Below are 23,776 nucleotides of genomic sequence, written 5' to 3'. Positions count from 1 at the left end.
ACTGCAGAGCATAATACACACGCGTACGCACGCATCATCCATGTGGCACAACAGTGTAAAACCACTAACTTTACTGCCAAACTCGAGGTGAAATATAGAGTGGCACTGGTTATTATACTTCAATGATAATTTTCATAAACATCCCTATTACCATCTGGTAGTACTTTGATGCTCCATAAACAATGAACTTCTACCAATACTGTAAAGACGGTCCGCAACAGTGGACGCACACATGGATATCGTGAAATTGGCGATCGCATGTTCGAAAATATGGGTTTTGTATGGTATATTCATCATTTATGGAACAGTTTGGTTGACAAACATTATTATTATTTATTTATTTATTGGGGACTTACATACGGAAGAATATGACATTTCTTTAAGTATCTCACATGCAACTCCCTGCTGAAAAGTATTGCAAATATAGTAGGAAATGGTAACTATTTTTACGATGGCATTCACCTACACAAATACACATTTTTATGAGAATGAGAGAGAAAGAGAAATACTCGGCCTCTTTTAGCTTCTTTTAGAAAATGACCACAATTCTTACTTTATTACCTTATTTCATGATTTAGGATATATTCATATCCAAACTACGCACGACCATTGCACAGCAACTACTTACTTATAATCATGAGCCTTACTTAAATACATGATCATAACAAAGGCGTTTCTCGTTAGCGTTCTGGCTGATTATAAACTGGTAATAATAGAAATAACAAAATATAGTGAGCAAAGTCTTTCACATAATCATTTGAACACAGTATTGAATATGCCAAAGTGCGCACATTTTAAAATACATGCGTGGTTTCTGAAGATGATTACATTAGCTACATAACTTGCGACACCTTGACATTAGAATTCTCGAATTCTCTTTTAACTTTCAAAACTGGATTGTTGAGCTTATTTTACATCTAGTTACATGCCTCAATCATAAAAATTTGCATCTCCAGTTCCAGATAAGGGGTGTTTTGAAGAAATTTATATAAATATTGATAAAAGTTTCATATGGCTGGGTGCCATTTGGGTGGGCAATTAAGTTATCTATATTAAATGTGTGTCAAAACTTTACATTATCAATGTATGTCGAGGGGTTACACCCCTAACTGAATTAATATTTTCATTCTTATTTTGCTTGTTACACCCTGTATATTATTTGGGTCACCCTGTATAATGACTCCCATTGTATCGGTTCTGAAATCGTCTGAGTATATGCTCTCAGAATATATATACTATTATTGGGTTCTAATGTAAACTTTTGAAGTAATAGTACCAAACCTGTAAAAGCATGTGATTTGTTTGAAAAATGCACATGCAACGCAACTGGTGCCCAACATAAAAAAACATGATCAAGCGTTTGTTAACGTTATGCCAGTTATAACGATTTCGTTTGATCCTTTCATTTTGAGATGTATTATAGTTTGACGCCACCTACAAATTTCAAGATAGATGAAACATTAGTCATTCGTTCCAGGGTTATTATCAAATGCAACTCGTATTTATCATGAACCTGATACAATTTTCCATCACACACTAACAGTTGGTTAGTCAAGCATAGTATACCCTAAAACGCTCTACATATCAGACACTTTATATTCTCACTGTTTTGATCAAAAGCGGATATATTTTTACATTTGGGAAAACTTCAATAACTCAGAATTTCGTGAAATAAACACACAGGGGGCCTTTATCAATAGTAATACACTGATAGATGGGTAATACCCTGGGACATTACAGTCAGCATATCACATTTTGCCCGCATATAAATCCATATTAAAAAATACATAAGTGTTGAGTGACTTTCTTGTCAGAAATTCTGTGACACCTCTTCCTTCACATATCGTACACTTCACTCCGTATCGAACATTAAGTTCATGCTTTAGACTACCATATCCATTATTTGCAACTTTACTAGATTGCATTGTAATAAATATTTAGAGAATAAAAGATTGGATTTTGTCTTTTGGCTATCCAATATCGTGCTATAATGGATGGGCTGGTCAATATTTTGAGTAGCTGATGCCGGCGCAGCCAGTATCCACTACTCCTTCTTATTCAGTTTAAATGTAATTTTGCGCGATCGTTGAGGAGCAACAACCGTGCCGCCGCGGCGCGCCGTTGCGCCCTGACTAATATCACTATCCACTATCCACTATCCACTATTGTGTGATATCATACACCTGAAAACCAATCAAGAATAAAATATAGGATTTTGTCTTTTGCCTATTCAATATCGTGTCATAATGGATGGGCTGGCCAATATTTTGAGCAGTGGATGTCGGCGGACTACGATATTCTCATTTATTCTCATTCTTATTCAGTTTAGTATAATTTGCACAAGTAAAACTGCCTTTTTTGAAAAGATTTAAGTTACTTTTGTTAGGACATCCCCATTGCGTATCACTTGTTGCTCGAGAAATTGTATAATATAATGCACTTGTACTGAGATGTTGATGCGTCTTCGGGGCTCGTGCATTAGACGCATCAACATCTCAGTACAAGTGCATTATTTGGTACAATTTCACTCACAACAAGTGATACGCATTTATTAACCTATAAATAGCGTATTTTGTGAATAAAATGTATTCTTGACAAGACGCACCAACTGAATTAGAATTTCTAAGCAGATGTCCTGGAAATTGAGTAATATATTTAAGTAGGTTGATACATTAAAACCTTACACACAGCCATGATGCCAGAAAATCAAAAGATTGCATCGCATAATGAATTGTAAAGGTCCTATAATTTCTACATCTGAAGCAAGTATACAAACAAAAAAGTTAAAAATCAAAACTATAAGATGAAATCTGCTTAAAAGCTGATTGCTCACAGCCCTTTTTACTTTCATCATTTGTGTAGTACTGGGAAATATGAACTTAATGAGGGCAGTATTAATGATAATCACAAGTACTTTCAAAAATTCGCGAAGAAATATTAAAATAAAAATTAACTAATGTAGAAAGGGATAATTATAAAGAGGTTCCATCAAGCAACTAGAGGGGGAAATGTGACTTTTGATCTATGAGTTTGATTTAGACACCATGGTACTGCAACTTACAAGTACACAAAGCAGTAATGTGCTAATACCCCTCTTAAGAAAGTTTAAGCCCTTTTTACTTCATCATGATGTAGTTCTGGGGAGAATGAACATGTTGAGGGCAGCATTCATGGTATAAAGACATTCCAGCAGGCAACGGTTGCTTTTCATGTGTGAGTTTGTCTTAACCACCGTGGCCCTGCAACTTGCAAGCAAACATAGCAGTGATGTGCTGCTACCCCTCTTAAAAAAGATGAAGGCCTTTTTACTTCATCATGTATGTAGTCCTGGGGAGAATGAACATGTTGAGGGCAACATTTATGGTAATCTACATTGTTTCAAAAATGTGTTTGACAGACATTGCGAGGAAAAGTTAAAATAAAAATACACTAAAGCAGCAAGGGAAAAATATAAAGACATTCCAACAAGCAAACATAGCAGTCAAGTTGTACTATCCTCATTAAGAAAGATAAAGTGATATTATCTAATATCAAGAAGCATGTGTCTAATTAGTTCCATGCAAGTGAGAGAAAAAAACAGAAAAGCATACACTCGCTCAAGAACAAAAAAAGGTGATAATGAGAACATTATTGAAGAGCTGAATTGGCACATGAAATTTTACCAGAACGATATGTCATCAACAGATAATGCATGTATTCCTATAAGTGACTATGAAATATCGGAGGCAATATCCGATACCAGAAAAGGCCCCTGGCCTGAATGATGAGGACATTAAATGTGATCCATATTCCAGAAGCTTAATATTAAAATTACTACTCCAAATGCTGGCTTTTAGACACGAAAGTTCCGCCTCGTTGAATAAGGCAGAGACCTATTGAATCCCCAAAAGGAAACCTCGATGAAATTTTTAAAAAATTCACTAATTTAATTTAGTCATTTCATTTAACTATTTTTATTTTTAAAACTATTTCATGAAAGATATGAATCCCCTTTCATGTAATCATAAAAAGAAAAGTGTATCAGAACTATTTATTAATTAGGAAACTCCTAGAATAAACATGGAGATGACATCATCTGTGAAATCTTAGGAAAATCCCATAGGCAGTGTAGTCATGTGTAATGGTAATGTCTAAAAAGAAACTTGCAAAATCTCAGATTGCATCATATTTTGCTAAAATTTGTTGTTTACTTTTCAAGTGAATGTAAACGTGATTTGTGGCAGATACTATTGCGTTTTGTGTGATATTTCATGTGATCAGAGTCAAGTGTAAGATGTCAATATGTTACTAATCCAGCAATAACGAAGAGGCCCTGGAGTACGCCAAACTACGCACCTCTATCAAAAAAGGAATATGTTCTTCTGTCAATCTGCTGAAGTCTATTTGAAGTTTATTTACGCCGGTTTCCTGAAGAAAGTGAGTGACTAATGAAATGATCATCTATACGCAAATGATTTCAGTCTATAGTAAGAAATCATCGCTAGTCTAACGCTGGACAAGTTTGAATCAGGGTATATAATATAAGTCGACCAGAACTTTGAGATTGCAAGAAAAGTAAACGTTGTAAATTATGGAAATTCATTTATTGTATGCATTTATGTTTATACGCAAGAATATTGTCCAATCATATTATGCTTCTCTTTTTTTTACTTCTCAAAAAGTGTGTTTTGTTGTGCTGACCGAAGTGAACGTGGGTAAAAGCTGTTTTGCGCCTTCGGTTGTGATTTTGACCCGAAACACAATTTTGTTGAATTCTGGATAAAAAGCTGGTAGATGCGAGTGAATTGAATGTGAAGCAAAAATGTTTCCATGAAGGCGGAAGAGTGTGGGGGCAACATTTTTATGTGTTTGTGTGTTCGTATATCAAAAAAGAGGGAAAATGCATCACATAATCTTCGTTGACCTTCGTTATATATAATTTTGCGGTTAACTCGGTAGCCGGTAAAGCAAGGTAACCGGTTAACTAGGCAACTAATTAACAAGGTGACCGCTTATCTAGAAGACATGTTAACTATATAGGTGACCAGTAGGTAACGGTTTAATTATAACCGGTTACCTAGGTTTACTGGTTCACTATGTAGTCGGTTACCAAGGCTGTCTTACCTGGTTGCCTAGTTACATAGTTACACCTGTATTTTTCATAAACTGTGCAGTCTAGTTTGCAGGCTACGCACAGAACCCGCTTAGTAAACCCCAAACACACACACACAACCCCCCCACACCCCCCCACCCCACACACACACCCCTACCCCCCCCGCCTACATACCAACCACACACCGCACTTGACATTTTGCACGCGTACATAATGTGGCAGATCATATCTCACTTTGGCTGGCAGCTGAGGTGTTTTACCTATTCGCCACTTGCACGGTTCCGCCATTATGCACTATGTGCGGGGAGAGCCTCGAACTGGCAGCATACATGAATGGGGATTGAACCAGTCATATAACATTCTGTGTAAGGTTACGTAATTATTCCTTTCATGTATGCTGCCAGTTCGAGGCTCTCCCCGCATATAGTGCATAATGGCGGAACCGTGCAAGTGGCGAATGGCGGAACTGTGTAAGAAATAGGATGCTGCCCTCTGTGGATTACTTGTTTTGAATGAAATACAAATCTTATTCCTCGCGCCGGGAGGCGCCATGTATTAGTGTTTTACTTCTGAACATGCGGAATTGAAGAAATACCGGAATAAATGAAATGATATTTACCTTAACTTTTTAATTTATGATACTTTCATATTCAATCGACGCTAGTGTGTTAGTGTGACAAATATAACATTTCACTATTTTCAGAGAAAATAGTGGGGTTTTTTTAAATGTGATGCGATCATGCTAAATGAGTATGATGTCGATCAAAATCAGAATTCAGTTTTCAATTTCCTTACTCAGAACAATCAAATACAAAGGAAGTTAAATAATAATGCTATATTTCAAAATCAATATTCCCGACATCCGACTCAGAGTTTGAGTTACTAAGTGTATTGAGCATGCGTGGTGATTAATTGGCAAAAACTTCTTTCGTTTGGGGCGTTTGATAAAATTCCCTTTAAAGGGAAAGCACGGAGGGAAAGCTTAAGCAATAAAATATACGTGAATTTAAAAAGTTATTGATCAAATTATAAAAGGCCGTGTCTGTGAATTTTATTTTGGATCCTTGGTTCTCAAGTGCCATGATAAGGAGGCGCAGGGGTGAAGGGATGTCGGGGTAGGTCATAGGATGTCATTGTTGGTCAAGAGTTGTCATTAAGAGCAAGTGGGTGTCATGATGGGTCAAGAGTGTTATGGTTGGTCAAGGGGTGTCATGGTTAATTAGGGGTGTCATAGTGGGTCAATATAGACTTTGGTGGCCAAGGGGTACATGGTAGGTCAAAAGGTTTTATGGTGGGTCAATGGTGTCTACCCAGCAAACACAAAACGTTTTCGACATCATTCGCAAAAGGTTATAAAGGTTGTCAGAAAACGTTTAAATGTCGGGTTATATAAAGGGTATGTTAAGAGTATAAAACGTTTTCATAACCTTAAAAAAACATTTTTTGATAATCTACTGCTCAGCAAACAAAAATGTTTTACAGAAAACGTTTAAATGTCGAGTTATATAAAGGGTATAAAAACGTTTTAATAACATTCCAAAAACATTCTTGAAAACTTGATACAAAACATTCTAAGCAGAATATTATTTTGGGGTTGAAAAAATATTTTGAGAAAATGTTTGCCCGAAATATTTTCAATAACGTTTTAAAAACGTTTTCATGACCTTTATATAACACGACATTTAAATGTTATTAAAAGGTTTTGAAAAAAACATTTGAAGAACATTTCTGTGTTTGCTGGGTTCAGATATTTTAACATAATGTTATTTAAGTATTGACACAATATTTGGCAAAAATGTTTGCAAAAATAGTTTACAATAACATTTTTGAAAACATTTAAAAATATTGTTGTAGTGTGTTTTCATACAAAACGTTTTAAAACGTTATCATGACCTTTATATAACCCGACATTTTAATGTTATTAAAACGTTTTTACCTAAACCAAAAGCCAAAATATAACTTATTTAAAATGTTTTTAAAACGTTTTTGTGTTTGCTGGGTAATATGATAATTGATATGTACTGAACATAAATACCAGTAAGTGTTGAACTGTACTCAAATAAACAGCGTGAGTTCATTGGACAACCAGTAATACGCACAGTTGTTTTTGTACCGTATATTTATAATATTTGACCCTAGCTGGACATTCAAATTTTAATGCTGTCTATTCAGACCCGTTCCAAACTAGTCTTGGCACTTAATGTAAAGACTGCAGGCTTAGTATGACCCACATGATGGTGTCAAATAAATGAGAAAAAATAAGGAGTAAAACAAAAACAAACATGGGGTCGAACACCTAATAGTTTTATAGTTATAAGAAAAATCATAAAATTTGTGTCCCTATTTTCAAGGTTAGCCATTTCTCCCATGCTTAAACAATAAAATATACGTCACTTAAACGTCAATTTCAAATTAACACCATAACGCCTCTAACACACCATGACCCTTCTTGATGATCCATGATACTACTTTACCCGCCATGACACCCCTTGATTCATCATGACACCCCATGAATAAATAAAGGTTATTAACATACAAAAGAGAATCGTTTGTCATTTTGGATCCTTGGTTCTGGATATTCAATGTACCCCTTGGTATCATGTATTGAATATTGATGATTTTTTGTGTCATCATTTGGTGTGTATTTATTATTACCGCTTTTCTTTCTTTTCTTTTTTATTCCTTTCTTCTAAGTGACATGTAAAAGGTGGCATGTAAACATATACAGGTTGTCCCAATAAAAACAGAACCCTCAGTGTGCCCTCTTTTTCTCCTATTTCTGACAAATTAATAAAATTTATTTTGAAATGTAAAGATATACTCCACAGAGGAGGTTCAAAGATTGAAAGGAATACAAGTACCATGTATGAATATCAAGCATTCCTCAATGATATTTTTATAAAATAACGACCTTTATTTAGGGAATGGGCGTTACCGGTGTGCCTATGGGATATGGATTGTGTTAAGGGTCATTACCTTCTCGGCAAAAAGGAAGTGGAATGGGGCTTCTCTTGCTATTCCTTCAATTAAACTTTTTTTCTTGGTTATGCCTTTTCCCTATGTTTCTTACGTTCTTACTTTGTTTTTTCTTGCTTTCTTTTTATTTACAGCATGTCATTTTCTCTTTTGGGGATAAAAGGTAGCCTGAAAAGGGCTGGTTGGTATGTCCTTGGTTCTTCTGAAGTGAGTTTACTGTGCTACTTTGCCCTCCATCTGGTTGATTCCTTGACGAATACAGGTTTCAGCCCTGGTCCTCATTGCATCAATTACATTGCGTACCCTCCTTGTGCGCCGTATACTTGCGAATGCAGCAGTAATACGGTTGCGAAGATGTTGGAGGCTAGCTGGTGATCCTCGCTCATAGTGAATGCGTTCCAAAGCCTATTGCTATTATATATTCATGTCATTAACCGTGTGTTTCGTTTTAATCTTTGGTGTAAGCAAACCTCATCCGGATAAAAAACGGATACATTTTTTAAAGAGGGCATATCTTCAAATATTGTGAGCCGATTGAAATAATTGTTTTGGTTTATTAAAGCTAACGATTAAAGGTTTCTTTACAAATCAAAATACATTTGATCAACTTTTCAGAAATGAAAGAAACAGGGGGCGCAATGATCGTTTACATCAATCATTCAATTGTACGTGCACTTATGCAGAAAACAATCGAATTTTGACAGATTTTAAGGACAAATCAAACGACAGCCTCAGTAAATAAAACAATCAACCGGAATAAAACTCCCTGTCAGCTTACACGTTACATAATTCAAGCAAATGTTTTGTGGCGCTATTTTATGAACATACGGACATCATTTTGGTTGAGTTGTTAGTATCTAAACCACGCGGGTAACAGCGTCACGTCACTGATAGTCTTTGCCATTGATTGTGACAACTCTAGCTATATACAATCTGCGTTCTATCTGTTTATTGCGTGATAATCCTGATCTCAGACAATGGCTACGACAATTTTCTTTGTCATTATCTTAGGGCATATATTGTTCATCGATTACGTGGCAGCTTCACCCATATATCTCTTAGGCCTCTATCCCATGACTGGGGATTGGGCAGGTGGCCAGGCCATGTTACCAGCAAGCCAAATGGCAGTCATTGATGTCAATGCTAACGTCAGTTTACTGGCTGATTATGAACTCATCATTATCGTCACTGATACGCAGGTGAGTTATATTTATGTGAATCTGCTGCAATTTCTGCAGCCAACACTAGTGAAGTTATGAAGTTCATGATACAACTCCACCAGTGTCGTAGTGTTAGTCATATATGATGGGCGGCACTGGTCGTTTCGTTTTGGTAATTATTAAAATTATTGTTCACTTCAATTAATTTCCTCGTGGTGTTCTAAGACACTCAACATGCCACCAAATGTTTCAAATATACATTATTTGCAGGGGAAATTTTATTACGTATATAACGTATATTTAAATAATCAATAGAGATGCTTAGCCTTTGCTTACGGTCACCTTCAGGTAAAATGTCAATTTTGCGTGCACCCCTTTTCTTACAAACCTAATTTCATTAGGATCGATGTATATAGAAATAGTTTGGGAACCGCAGGCTCTGACACATGTGAATGTGCCGACACATTCCCTTGTCTTTTTTTCCAAGTTGGTGTGTGTGCCGGTCGGGAATTGTGTTTATTTGTTGTCATGTTTAATTGTAACACTTTGGGTTGGTAAAATGTTCATTCTTTCTTATTCAGTTTCCTCTTGTAGCGTGCAATCGTTCCCCCATTGTGTTTATTTGTTCTTGTGCATTACATACTTTACTTATAATTATACTGGGGAAACGATTAAGCATCAGTAATGATCTCCTTCACTTGTGTACTTGCGTAATATTTGTTTGTGTGTATTGTACACCATGACTGCTATAACATTAGACCCAGCTTTAACCACCGTTTATCAGTGGGAGCTGGTAGCCTAATGGATAAGGCGTTTGTCTAGAGATCGGAAGGTCGTGGGTTCGATTCCCATGCCGGCACATTCCCTTGCTTTTTTTTAAAGTTGAGTTGTGTGCCGGTCGGGAATTTTGTTTGTTTGTTGTCATGTTTAGTTGTAACACTTTGGGTTGGTAAACTGTTCATTCTTTCTTATTCAGTTTCCTCTTGTAGCGAGCAATCGTTCCCCATTGTGTTTATTTGTTCTTGTGCAGGATGCGTATCCCCATTACCTACTTTACTAATAGATATGACCTTTAATAAAGGCTCGTTAGCTTTGTCAATTTCATATTCCCATTTTACAACACAAAACGTACCTAATGCCTTTCCCTCCTCCTCCATACCACCTTTATTACAAGGCTCAGCCTATGACATTATATTTAAAAAATATCATGCACCTGTTATACTCTTCCAGAAGTATACTACACTGCTCGTTCCAGTAAACTTAGACTGGAAGTCATGACTGATTTTGTGTACGTTTGGAACAAAAATTATTTAAATCTAATTCAGCAACACGTGGCATGTTTTTTACCCAAACCAAATTAGATTTCCAATAATTGGTATTTTAATCCAATAATACATAAAAGGTAATTATGTAGTATATGAGAAAACTATTGTTCTTAAATTGGCGTATTTTCGTTCATAATTTACGGTTCACTATTATATTTTCGCGTGAAAGGGAATATATATTGCTCGGCCAACATCATATTATTGGCAAGCTAATATTATGAGGACCATGTAAATGACTCCTTTTTTGAGAAAATAAGACGTTTAAAATTAATATTCCGCAAAAGCCAAATGTAAGCGGTGAGTTATTTCGTACGAGACAGATTTGACCTAGAAAAAAAGTTTGACATCATGAAATGAGATGTGCCCGCTTTGAAAGAATGGACTGTAAACACTCTCAATGCACAGAACGTATACTGTTGTTGTTCTCAGAAAAAAAACACCTCCGAATCAGGTATTACAAATTTAATGGTTTTTAAACATATGGATAAAATTCAACCGCTTCTTTTTTTATATATATTAGTAAATTGTGATATTACAGTTCATATGTATATCAACATCATGAGAAATATTTGGACTAACAAATATTTTAGCTTAGCATTTGAGCGTGATCGATATTGTATTTATTGTGTAAATAAACAATTTCAATGGGCCGGTAGATAACCATTTGTCGACCATTGAAGGCCGCGCATTTATACATGAATGAACATAAAAAGAGCTCTAGGCCATGTGTAATCATGACATAGGAGAACGGCGGATAACCCCACTCTTGATATTGGTATGGTTTATTCTACAGTATCTTTCGTTGTTTTAATGTGTAGTAATAGGCTTAAATGAAAAAGTGTTCGGGATTACCCCACCCTCCCCTATACTTTCCTCTTCATTGACTTACGTCATACAGCCCGCTGCCTTGAAAATTAATTTCACTTCGAACGGGAGAAGGACCCGTACGAGCCTGCACTTCACCAACACAATTTCTCTTTTTTTTCAGGAGAAATACGCATTAAAAAAATAATCTATTTTATACATATATCATGCTTAAAATCAAATAATGATAGTTTGATGTTTTGTCCATTTTTTACATATCTTGCATGAAAGAGGAAAAACATTATATATGTAACCTAAGATGAAAATAGTAGTATATTTCTAATCAAGTTGATATACATATGAATTGTAATATCACAATTAAAACAGCGGCCTGATTTTATCCATATGTGTAAAAACCATTAAATTTGTAATACTTGATTTATAGATTTTTTCTGATAACAAAAACAGTATACGTTCTGTGCATTGAAAGTGTTGACAGTCCATTCTCTCAAAGCTGGCACACTTCATTTCATGATATCACATTATTTTTAGGTCAAATCTCACCGCTTACAGTTGGTTTTTGCGGAATATTAATTTCAAACGACTTATTTTCTCAAAAAAGGAGTCATTTTCATTGTCCATAATAATAATAATAATAATAATAATAATAATAATAATAATAATAGCATGCCAATGATATGATGTTGTCCTAGCAATATATATGCCCTTTAAAAGAGGCTGAAATCCGTCTCTTGCACTCGGAAGATTCTATATAGCTTGTTTCTGAGTTGTTTCTGGCCCGGTGTCAGGTTATTTGAACCCGAACTTTAAACCTTAACCCTAACCCCCTAACCCCTAACCCCATGACACTAAACCCTAACAGAAAATGAATCGCGGTTTTTAACGACTAAATATACCTCCCGTATGTATAACTTTGGGCCTACTAAAACAAAGTTAGTGAGAAAAATGCGAAAGTTGTAATGACAATAAAGAGAGATGTCAAAATCAAGAAATAAAAGTTAGAAAAAGAAGATTATTTTTGACCCAAATATAGTTCAATCGTAAGCGACCAATAAATAATAATCAATCCTGTACAATATTGGTGGAGAATAATAAGTTTGACAAAGAAGAAAATGATAGACGAATGAAAGGAAAATAAGACAGGAAAATGTAATAAAAATAATGGTATTAACCGTAAATAGATGAATAATATGAAATGAAATAAATAAAAATAAAAAGAAGGTGAACCTGAACACAACAAAGGAAGAGAAATGTTGAAAGAATGAAATTGAAATACTGCAAGTAATAAAAACATTAATAACGAAAAAATGGATACAAATTAATATAATACAATTTATTGATTCGATAAAAATACGATTTCCTGCATGTTAAGGTGTCCATTATACACTTTGACGTTCATTAAAAAAAATTATACCAAAAAATAGTTTCTTCTTTTGCTGCAACAGGCTTTATTAACGTTCATTTAATAATGCGCGACAAGAAAAAGGTGTCTTTGTCAGAGAATGAATCTCGCGAATCACGTTTAGGGGGTTAAAAACGCAAGTAGGTATGCTTAGTTGGGTGTTATTTCATTGATCCCGCTATTTCGCAAAGCGTGTTGTTTCCTTGACTGATTTGCAACACTTTCAATATAATATATACTTTTGGCAGTGAAAATTTAACTACAAAAAACCTCCGCAATTTTATGACGTCATACGTTTGTAAAAGTAGTTTCATCGTCCTCATTGTATCCAAAATGTAAATTTCGACAAAATTAGACATGTAATATGTGACCGTCCAAGGCGAATGAGCCGTAAATTCCTCCCCCGGTCAATTTTGTTTTATTTCGTGTTAAAAAATAAACATCATAAACTTAAAAATGGTATATCATTTGACTTCAAACGATATCCAGAAGCGGGGTTATGGTTTGATAAACTTTGCTCCTTCAACAAAATTATAGCTTTTTACGTTTTTACATGTGTCTCTTTTTCCACATTGCCGGCAATAAATACCAAACAGTCATGATTGGCGGTCATTTCAAATCATCCCCAAGTCAACCAGGTTTAAGAAAGTTCTCTCATTGTTAATTGTTGGTTATGCATACCTGTACAAAATACAATGCCTGGTAACCCACCACTTGAACAGGATTTAGCAAAAGCAAACAAAGACCAGAGCTATTAAAAGTTCTATAGCCATCTAAGGTAGAAGCTTATTATCCACTTCAACAATAGGATTATTGATTAGTTTTTGACTATCAAAATGAGACGGATGTCCGGCCAGCTTAAGTTACCGATGAATATGACCTTCGTACACATTTTACACCGTAACTCAGAATACAATTTAGGGAATTTACGGCTCATTTGTGCTGCCGGGTCACATATTAAAAATTCAACCAACCAATTAAATTTAAGCATTTTGATGACGTCATACATTATACTTTATATTTACTTTCATCAGATTAAATGGGACCATATACTCCAAAAATAAAATTTAACCTTTCGATGTAGACAAAGACTTCAGGAAACAGGCCTGCATTGCATTGCAGTTGTCCCCCTGTTACTTTGACAGATGCGTTGTTTCATAAACCAGACTTCTGCAAGTCGACAGAGGAATGCATGATATATTCCTTTCTTGGAAGAGGTACGCGTTGTGACATAAACTAAATCCTCTACGACACTACTGGCAGTAATGCTTTTAAGAAATTGGACTGTAAGCACATTAGCTAGCCCAGAACAACACGATAAACTGTGAAGAATTATGTTTACATTTTCTTATATACCAAGCACTGGGAAATCCCATTATTTTAATTGCCAATTGCTATTTTACAACACATGATGTAATCTTAGAAATTTCCAAGGCTTAATTATAACATTAACCTTTCACGTGACGTCACCTCTTGAGGGGATTCCCATATAATATGTTATAAAGTGTGTTTTTGATCAAGTTGATGCAGAGGGGAATTCCCAGACATGTCATCACTCATGAAATGACTCTAATTTTGTAAGCAAAGATAAATAATCAAATTAAATTACTCAGGGTACATCACAAGTGTCATAGAACTTTTGTTTCTTAAGGATAGCAACTATTTTAAACTGGTGCGATTTGGTAGTTCACAGCATCTTGCGAATGGTAGTGAGCTTTTGCAAAAATTGCATTGATCGTGTCATAACGAACACGTAGAAGAATTCAAATATCACAGATACAGGCTGAGTCAAAAAGAAGTAAACTCATGTTTGAGGGGCTGTAACCCGAGATCTGTAAGGAATCTGCTAAAAATGAAAATACCACTGGAAAGAGCAAATTCTACACGTCTAAATAAAAACAGCAATTGTTGCAATTGCACACAGCAAACTCGAGCTATAATCATTTGAATACAACCACCCATTTTTGTAGCTACACACGGTTTCACTTCCCAAGTAGGGCATACCTATTATATTGATTGGGAAGGCGCGATATTCAAATGCAAATAAAGTTCTGTGGCAGGTGTGGTTTCGATCAATAATTCCTACATGTTAAAGGGCTCTTTTCAATATGAATTTTACCTCATTGCACTAAATTTATTATAAAACGGGTCAAATGACAACATGGCACCACAATTTACCGCACGGGAGCGCACGTTTCTGTCGACGAAGTATCATGAAACTAAGAGTCCCACTGAAGTTCAGCGTCCGGGTTTCATGTAAGGGAGCAGTATATAAGAATGTGAACAAGCTCAATGTGCATGGGACACTAAGGAACAGACAGCCGGAAGCTTCAGGCAGACCACGAACTGCTAGATCACAAGTGAACATTGCTAGAGTTAGACATGCGTTACAGCAAGACCAAAGATCAGCTCAATCCTTTACCCAACATTCCCCAATCAAGCTTCTGCCGGAACGTTCGTAAAGACTTAAATTGGTATCCCTACAAACTATAGTACCGTCATGGACTTTGTTGAATATAAATTAAAAGCAAAAGTTGTCTTTTCAACAATAAATCCTGTTAACACTTCGCTGATTCGTCGAGATTGAAATGGATGAAAATCAATCAGCCGTGTGCAGCTACAAAAATGGGTGGTTGTATTCAAATGAGTATAACTTTAGTTTGCTGTGAGCAATTTCAACAATTCTTTGTTTTATTTAGACGTATGGAATTTGTTCTTTCCAGTGATATTCTTATTTTTAGCAGATTCCTTGCAGATTTTGCGTTACAACCCCTCAAACATGAGTTTACTTCTTTTTGACTCAGCCTGTATACTGTGGTTCTCGAGTTATGTTGTAAGGAGGGCTGAAACAACAACACTTTTGTAAAACGTACACAACTTATTAACAACAATAAATCAAGCACGTTTTCAAAGTATATATATGCTTCGAGCAACAATATGTCGTGTGCCCTTAACATTGAGTGGAACAATATTGAACGCCTGTACAATCAATTTGTTGAATGTCTTCTTATAAAATGAAACGTAATATAAACATCTCAAAAAAAGTAACTAACCCCCCTTAAATAATGACCACTGTTCAAAAACGGGTAATTGTATTACAAATCTGTAAAATGCGGTGGAAGCAGAATTTATTTCCGCACATTTTGACACCTCATTTGAAGCAATTTAATATTGACTTCACAGCGAACTTTTAAACAATGTAACCCAAGATTTGAAAGTTGCAGTAAATTGTATTGATTTTGTATTCAGTATAATGGAAGGAAATCTGTGTAATGATATCTGCGTGTTTTTGTATTGTATGTAAGTGCAACTTTCAAATCTGGACCTCACTACATTAAATTGACCGGTGTTTTATTGTTTTCTGGGCTATCGTATCAAATGAGGTGTCAAAATACGCAGAAATAAATTCTGCTTCCAACGCATTTTACAGATTTGTAATACAATCACTTTTTGAATAATGGCCATTTTTAAAGGGGGTTAGGGTTTTTTAGATGTTTATAATGTGCATGCTACAGTGGTTGCTTTCAATAAAGATATCGTTCACCATTGTCAAAGTATTTGACCTGCTTATCATATTAAATCGTATCGTGTATTCTCTAAAATTAATATAAATCGTTGGTCGCATTGCATAACTGGAGGATAGTTTCGGCAAAAACTTAGTTGCGTATGTGCGCTGTATTTGGAAATATCCATGAGGTAAAACTTTTAGCATTAAAAAACACGTATTAAGAATATCAAATCACAATATATGGGTATATTAAGGCTTAACTAATTTATGCGTTTACTATTTCATGACATGATAAATGATCACAACAAGTGACTTGTTAGCAGAGGTACATGGCATCAGTCCAAAATGTCTGTCCGCAACGGCTTCGATCGCTAGTCTTTAGTCCGTCTTTCAAAGAATATCTTTAGTCCGAGTTTGAAAATGCATTAAAAAGCACGTCGCTAGTCCGACTCTGACAAACGCATCTGACAAATTCGAACTGGAAACAAAAAATAGATATGTTGTGTTCACATAACATGGACCTATCAATAGCATTTCAGTGACCTTTTACCTAATATGTGAACACCCAATCAACATGGAAGGTGTGGGTTCGGCTTTTTATTGCGTTAGCGCTGAGTAAAACCCGTAGTCCCTAAAATGACCGTTATTAGCGCTACAACTGTATGTAGCGCGATAATAGCGACACAACGCTAAATTGTGTAATATTGGTAAACGCTACTTAGCAATACTAGGCCAAAAAAATAGTTTGTTTGTCCTCCACAGCTTTGAAAGAGGATGTGCGGGCGGGCGGATTTTTTTTTTTTTTTTTAATTTTTTTTTTTTTGGATTTGCCGTATTCCTGGACCTAGAGAGCTAATTGCTACAATCATTCATGGTGACTTAAAAACCAACATTTTGTTTCTTTAATAACTTTAAAGTTATAATTTGTGTTCATGTCATAGTCTTTTAATGATTTCAAATCCAATGTATTTTGAAGTCACTAAAAATAATAGACTATGACATAAACACAAGTTATAACTTCGTATATTGAAGACACGAAATGTTTTGGGGGGCTTTTTGTATTTTCAACCATGAAAGATTTTAGCATTTAGCTCTAGCTAGGTCCAGAGATACTCCAAATCTGGAAAGAAAAAAAGAATTTTACTTATTTTTATTTTTTTTTAAATTAAAAAAATATTGGTCAGGTCTTAATCAGAGGAGCGGGCGGTGGAGGACAAACAAACAACTTTTTGGCCCTATTATGCGATATTTAACCGGTATTCTACGTTAGAAGCAAGAAAATAGCGAACCAATGCTTAGTTCCAGCAAATGTATAGTTCCAGCAAACACAAAACGTTTTAGAGGAAAAACTTGAATGTCGGGTTATAAGAAATGGTATGAAAACGTTTTAATCACTTTCTGCAAACATTTCTGAAAACGTGATACAAAACATTCTAACAAAATGCTATGACAAATCATTTTGCTAAAATGTTAGACAAAAATATTTTTCAATAACATTTTTTTGTTGGGATGTTAGTATAGTAACGCCAATTTGCGCTGATGAGCAATAATAAGCTCTAATGACGCTAGTAACACGATAGCAATGATTCAATGCTAAATTATGTATTAATAGCAACGATAATTAGCATATTATTGCCGTTAATTAGCGATATGATGCTTCAATTCGTTTGTGTGTTACTGTCAAACTTGTTTATTGCTGATACTTAGGTGAAACGCATGTTAAATCATCAACATTATACACGTATTTTAAAAGCCCTAAATTGGATGACAGGATGTACAGGAGCAAGACGTTAAGTTCAAAACATTCGTATGTACACACTGGAATAAGATGTACACGTATATAATATCACTTGAAGGTTACACGTCAATGATTTAAAGCAAATCAGGTGCGTTTTCAATAAAGAATAGATTCTTATTTGCTATTTATCTACTGGAATTGTACGAAAAGTACACTGTCCATATGGTAGCTATGGATTACTTTCATGGCACCGACTGAAGTGCTCTCATGCGTTTAAACAACATTTTCTGATTTTCAATAACCGAACGTTAAGGTATTTGGATACTTTATGGCAACTTATAGCTACGTTTTGCATTGCCACTACTCTCACATGGCGATGAGTAGGAAATTAATGGATGAAATGAATGAACTAAGAAATCAAATCACTGTTGTTACACTTCAGATCATAAAAGCCTTTATGAAAAGCAAGTTCTACAAGAAACTTATGGAAATTAAGTGCAGTTCAAAGAACATCTTACGACGCAATTAATAAGTAGCTACAAAAATTATATATCAATTTTACTAGTGCTACACTATAGATAAAAGCTTTTAGAATTTTATTCCGTCTATATTAAAAGCAAGTTCAAAAGTTTGACCTTACATTATCTAAAATTCAGTTCAGTTCAGGGCACATCTTTAATACGGCGCTATAAAAATAAATAAATATAATATCGCTATTGATAATGTTTTTGTTACCCTACAGATGAAGCTTTTAGAGCTTAGTTCCTTCTTTAGTGAAAAACCTGCTGAATTAAGTGATCGGATAGCAAAGTTTGCACAGTATTTTTTGTGGGACATGAGGACATATCAGGCACATCAAATTGCTACTCAATACTAGGAATGTCCTGATGATATTAAATAATTTAGATTTTTTGAAATTTACGATATAATACAAATTTTACGTATGTCAAATTATTAAAATTGACATTTTGACAATTAACAGTCCTCATAGTAACTTAAATTAATCTAATGATGTCTATATGTGTAATTAAGTGAATGTAGCTGGAGGAAAAGCTATCTATCATTTGAACAAATTGCATTTTAACTTTTTGTATTGAAAATATACATTATTTTCCCAAAAAGTCAAAATTGACCCCCTAGGATGAGGTAAAACAAAAAGAAAATTGTTATTTCATTCCAGCGACTATTATCGTCGTCAATGCGTGTATAATGTTTGTTTAGCTGGGACGTATAAATAGGACGTAAGACGAATAGCGATATACACACAGTTTATGCACGTCTCAATAAAAATAACCCTGTGGTTTGAGGGGACATAAGTTAAAATATCGGTCGTAAAAGTAAAACTTTCTTAACGATTCACAAACCATGAAGTGTCTTCTATAAATTGGTGCATAAATCATCAAAATCCCTTCACTCATCATTGAGATAAATGGGAAACTACAAATTGACTCATTTTGGATCATGTAGTATGATATTATCTTATTCGGAGGTCGAATTACACTGTACACAAAAGGAAAGCAAAAAACAACAATGAGATAAAGAATAATAATATATTACTTTTGTATTTAAAAATATAAACAACAATTGAGGTCTGAACCCGCTAAAAAGAATCTAAACACACACTATGACAATGTTGTTATGCTGGAGATGGGGCAAATCGTGATTGTTAATGTGTATGTGTGCTGCTACATTTAATTATTTTGCTGATCAACTCGAGTTACTTGCACAAATGTCACTACGTGGAAAGAGAAAGTGACACATTTCTTTATTCCATTAATATAATTAATGGCCAGTGTAATATATTTAAGAGTGAAAACGATGTAAGGAAAAAAAGTAAATATAATATAATAATTTTGCCATAAAAATGGGCACCGTGTCAAATTATCATTAAACTAGTATCCATGGTTTAAGGAATTGGATAGGAACGTTTGCACAGTATTTTTTGTGACATCTGAGAGCACATCAGACATATCAAATTGCATTATGAATACCCAGAACATCGTTTGATATCAAACAGTTTTGCGATAAATTCGCGATATAATACAAATTTTATGGTAACTTATTAAAAGTTGATAGTTAAATTTTTTTGATTTATAATATGTTTAACAGTCCTCGAAGTAAACTTTATAAATAAATGATATGTACTTAGAGTGTATGTAGCTGGGATGAAAAGCCGGCCATCAATTGAAAATTTTGACCTTTCATATTGAAGATATATATTTTTCCCCAAAACTCATATTTTTTTGTGTGTTTTGGGGGTGGAAATCTATATATATCTTGAATACGAGAGGTCAAAATTTGCATATGATCGGCGGCTTCATATCCCAGCTACATACACTTTAAGTGCATGTCATTAGATTTATACAATTTAATTCGAGAACTGTTAAATTTGTCAAAAATATCAATTTTTAATCATTTGCCATAAAATGTCTATTATATATCACTAATTTCATAAAAATAAAAATCAGAAGGACATTCTTCGTATTCAAAATGCAGTTCGATATGTCTGCCGTGTTCTCAGGGCCATAAACAAAACTACATGAAAACGTTCCTATCCGAGCCCTTAATGTCGACAAATTTAGTATCCATGACGTCTCTCTTAAAATCAATTTCTGCCATTTGAAAGTGATGTATCTTTTCATTTACTAATGTATTCAGTACAACTTCAGAGCATATCTCATACAAAACACATTATAGTATAGGAAGCAATTATTTTCCACACAACATCTTAAAGAATTAATTCAGTCTATCAATTTTAAATCATGAATGAGGTGTTTTTTAATAGATTTGAAACATTATTTGAAATAAAAAAAAAAATGCATTTTCTCATTCCTTACAAGTCCTTGAACATGCAAAATTAATCAATCAATCTACACCTTAAATGTTGAAAGAATCCATTATGTTTCTTACTTTTCCTGTGATTCTACCTGAGTCTTTATTATTTTGTGCAACATTTGGGCCTATGTGTTCATTTTAATATAAGAACTGTTAAAACAAACATTTTAGTAATTTTACTGTTACTGTGGGCGGGGAATACCAGGGAATACGATATCGTAAAGACGTAGTATTCACCCACAGAGCATTGAGTGTAAAATAGAGCCAGTCTGAGACGAGCTACTTTGCCTTCGGACGCATTATTTTCATACCAATCTGTCCGACAAAAATGTTGAAATGTTGCCATTTGTCTAGTGGCGTGTCCACCGCCAAAATACCATGACAAAATTAACCAAATTTGTGATGTTTATCTACCGTATGGCCTTTTTATCCTTACTTTGGCCCATTTTATCATTAAATTTTTTAGCGTGGTAGCGTGGCAGGTGAACGATTTTGCATTTTTGCCCACCTAGGAATTTTTGTTTACTGGTAACCAGACACTAGAGCACCGATACAACAAACCAACGTTACAAATAAAATGTATGGTCAGGTTACTAGGTTCCATTTAGGAGCAGCTGATTAGTTGCTTTTGTAATTTTACATACTGCCATAGAGCCAACAACTTTTTTTAAAAGCCGGAAACAGTATTACCTTATTGGCATACATCAATGTAAGAACTAAATTATAATAAATTGCCGTAAACCTAATCGAGCGCGTATTTTAAGCATACATCGCGTATTTACTGCGTTGGACGCACGTGTCTCTGATTGGCTGCTGAGGCGATCTGCTGTTGACGAGTGGAAATTTATGAATGAACTGTGCGCCGTTACACGTGTTTAGCTCCGAATTTGCAACATCACGGTAGTCGCGCTCGTCAAAGGTTTACTGCAAAATAATATAAACATGACACTGCCCCCTTTAAAGTGATAATTGATATAAGTGAAATGTATATAAATTTCATCTAAATTTGTTACATTAATGCTTGTCTACGTGTACTTCCCGTTAATCATGACTAGATCAATATTCGGGGTTATTACATGAACCATCTACATCCAAACTGTTCAGAAAATGAGAAGCTCGCTGCAAAGGGTGGAAACTTACAACAATTGAAAGAGTCCATTTGCTTGAGCTGATATGATAATGAAGAGCATCAAAGGTCCATATTAAGGGTTGAGTCACTTTTTACATCGACGCCGATTTCCACACAAAAACGACAGTACATTTTGGAAACTCTGAAACACCTAGATGTCATTAATTACAGGTGCCCATTCAGTAAATCATTTCCCTGATATAAGGGCCCCAAATATTATCCTGATTTATCTCGCTGAATCATACGCGCCGAAGTAGGCTCTTCTCATAAACATTCCCCCGTTTCAATTAATAAGTGTTCTTGTCTGCAAGCATACATCTAAGCTAAATTTATACTACATAGATGAGCGACAGCGATTGATGAGGTAGAGCGCTTTTTGTTCCGTTGGGAAAGCGACATTACATGTACCTCATTGGTCAACCATCAACCGCTTTTCGCCCACTGATAGAGTAATCAATTCTTTTTTTTTTTTTTTTATAACATTCGGCCGAAGCCAGGGTAATCCCAATAGTGCTCAGAGGCTACTAAATTTAAGGGACGCCATCCGGATATGACGGGACAGGGATATGGGAAGAGGTCCGATTTTAGATGCAGGAGGAAAACCGGAGCACCCGGAGAAAAACATGCGAGGACGAGCATGGATCGGCAACCAAACTCACATGTGGCGCCGCGGGGAATTGAACCCGGGCCACAGTGGTGAGAAGCGAGTGAGAAGACCACTACACTAACCCGCCCTCCCGTAATTTTAACTTAAGTGTACAGACGACCATAAAGATATAATTGCCCATTTTCATGATTGTGCTAAGCAAATATCGGATACATACCCGGTTGTGTTAATATTGAATGTAGACAATTACATATGGATCAGATATCAATCACACGTGAACGGTAACTGGACTGGCGTGGCATGGGTGCTGAAAGTGTAAGCGTCATAAAAACTTTTGTTTGTTTGTTTTTTTTGTTTTTTTGTTTGTTTGTTTGTTTGTTTGTTTGTTTGTTTGTTTGTTTATGTGTTTGTTTGTTTGTTTGTTTGTTTGTTTGTTTGTTTGTTTGTTTGTTTGTTTGTTTGTTTGTTTGTGTGTATGAAACATAAACGATACCTGATGATGGAGATCATTTGTATTATTTACCCCGGAAAGCACAACCCATACCTCTAACATAGACTCCCCTCTCCCCGGCTTAATAACCTCATTCTCTCCCTCTCGCCTCCCCCATACTCGATATCTCCTATGCCCTACACACTATTCCACTTCACTCTCCCCCCTCCTTTCCCATTTTCAATGCTCTATCCCCTCTGATTCTCTTTCTCCCTCCCTTTACCTTATATTATACATGTAGCTTTCTATAAATCCTCTTGCATGCAATATTCACATAAATATAGTAGTGTATATAATGTATATATCACTCTAGTGTCAATTCTTTTGTAATCTCGGTGGAAATGTTTCGATGGTCTATATTTTAGCTTTTAAATGTAGATTGCACTGTACAATTCAAAAACTTCTTTTGTATACTTTGATCAAGGTAACTTCAAACCTGATTTCCTGGGCTGCGGTCACACGATTATGTAACAAACTGAAATGAAAACCGAAACGGCTTTCTACAATTGTTAAGTTTCTTACAAAGGGTACAAACAACGGTATTGGTAATGATGTCAGTCAAGAGTTTATGCAGGATAATAGGAAACCACGTGATCAAAACCAATACCAAAACTTATTATTTGAAACGACGGTAATGTGGGGGTTTCAACATCATGCAGGAAAGGTACTTTGTTCACGGACCCAATCGG

At 35.1% G+C, this 23,776-nt stretch overlaps 1 protein-coding gene across 1 annotated transcript in view; it reads left to right on the top strand.

Annotated features, from left to right (window-relative positions):
* Window positions 1–8,949: 8,949 nt before the first annotated feature.
* The window catches only part of LOC140160171 (gamma-aminobutyric acid type B receptor subunit 2-like), a 55,634-nt gene continuing 40,807 nt past the window's right edge, over window positions 8,950–23,776 (top strand). Inside the window, exon 1 of the mRNA XM_072183447.1 lies at window positions 8,950–9,267. Coding sequence (XP_072039548.1) covers window positions 9,046–9,267 — 222 coding nt within the window. The 5' untranslated portion in view covers window positions 8,950–9,045. The remainder of the gene's footprint in view (window positions 9,268–23,776) is intronic.

This window comes from Amphiura filiformis, chromosome 9, assembly GCF_039555335.1.
Source record: "Amphiura filiformis chromosome 9, Afil_fr2py, whole genome shotgun sequence".
In the NCBI taxonomy this organism is placed as follows: Eukaryota; Metazoa; Echinodermata; class Ophiuroidea; order Amphilepidida; family Amphiuridae; genus Amphiura; species Amphiura filiformis.
This window is presented reverse-complemented; position numbering and strand designations above follow the sequence as displayed.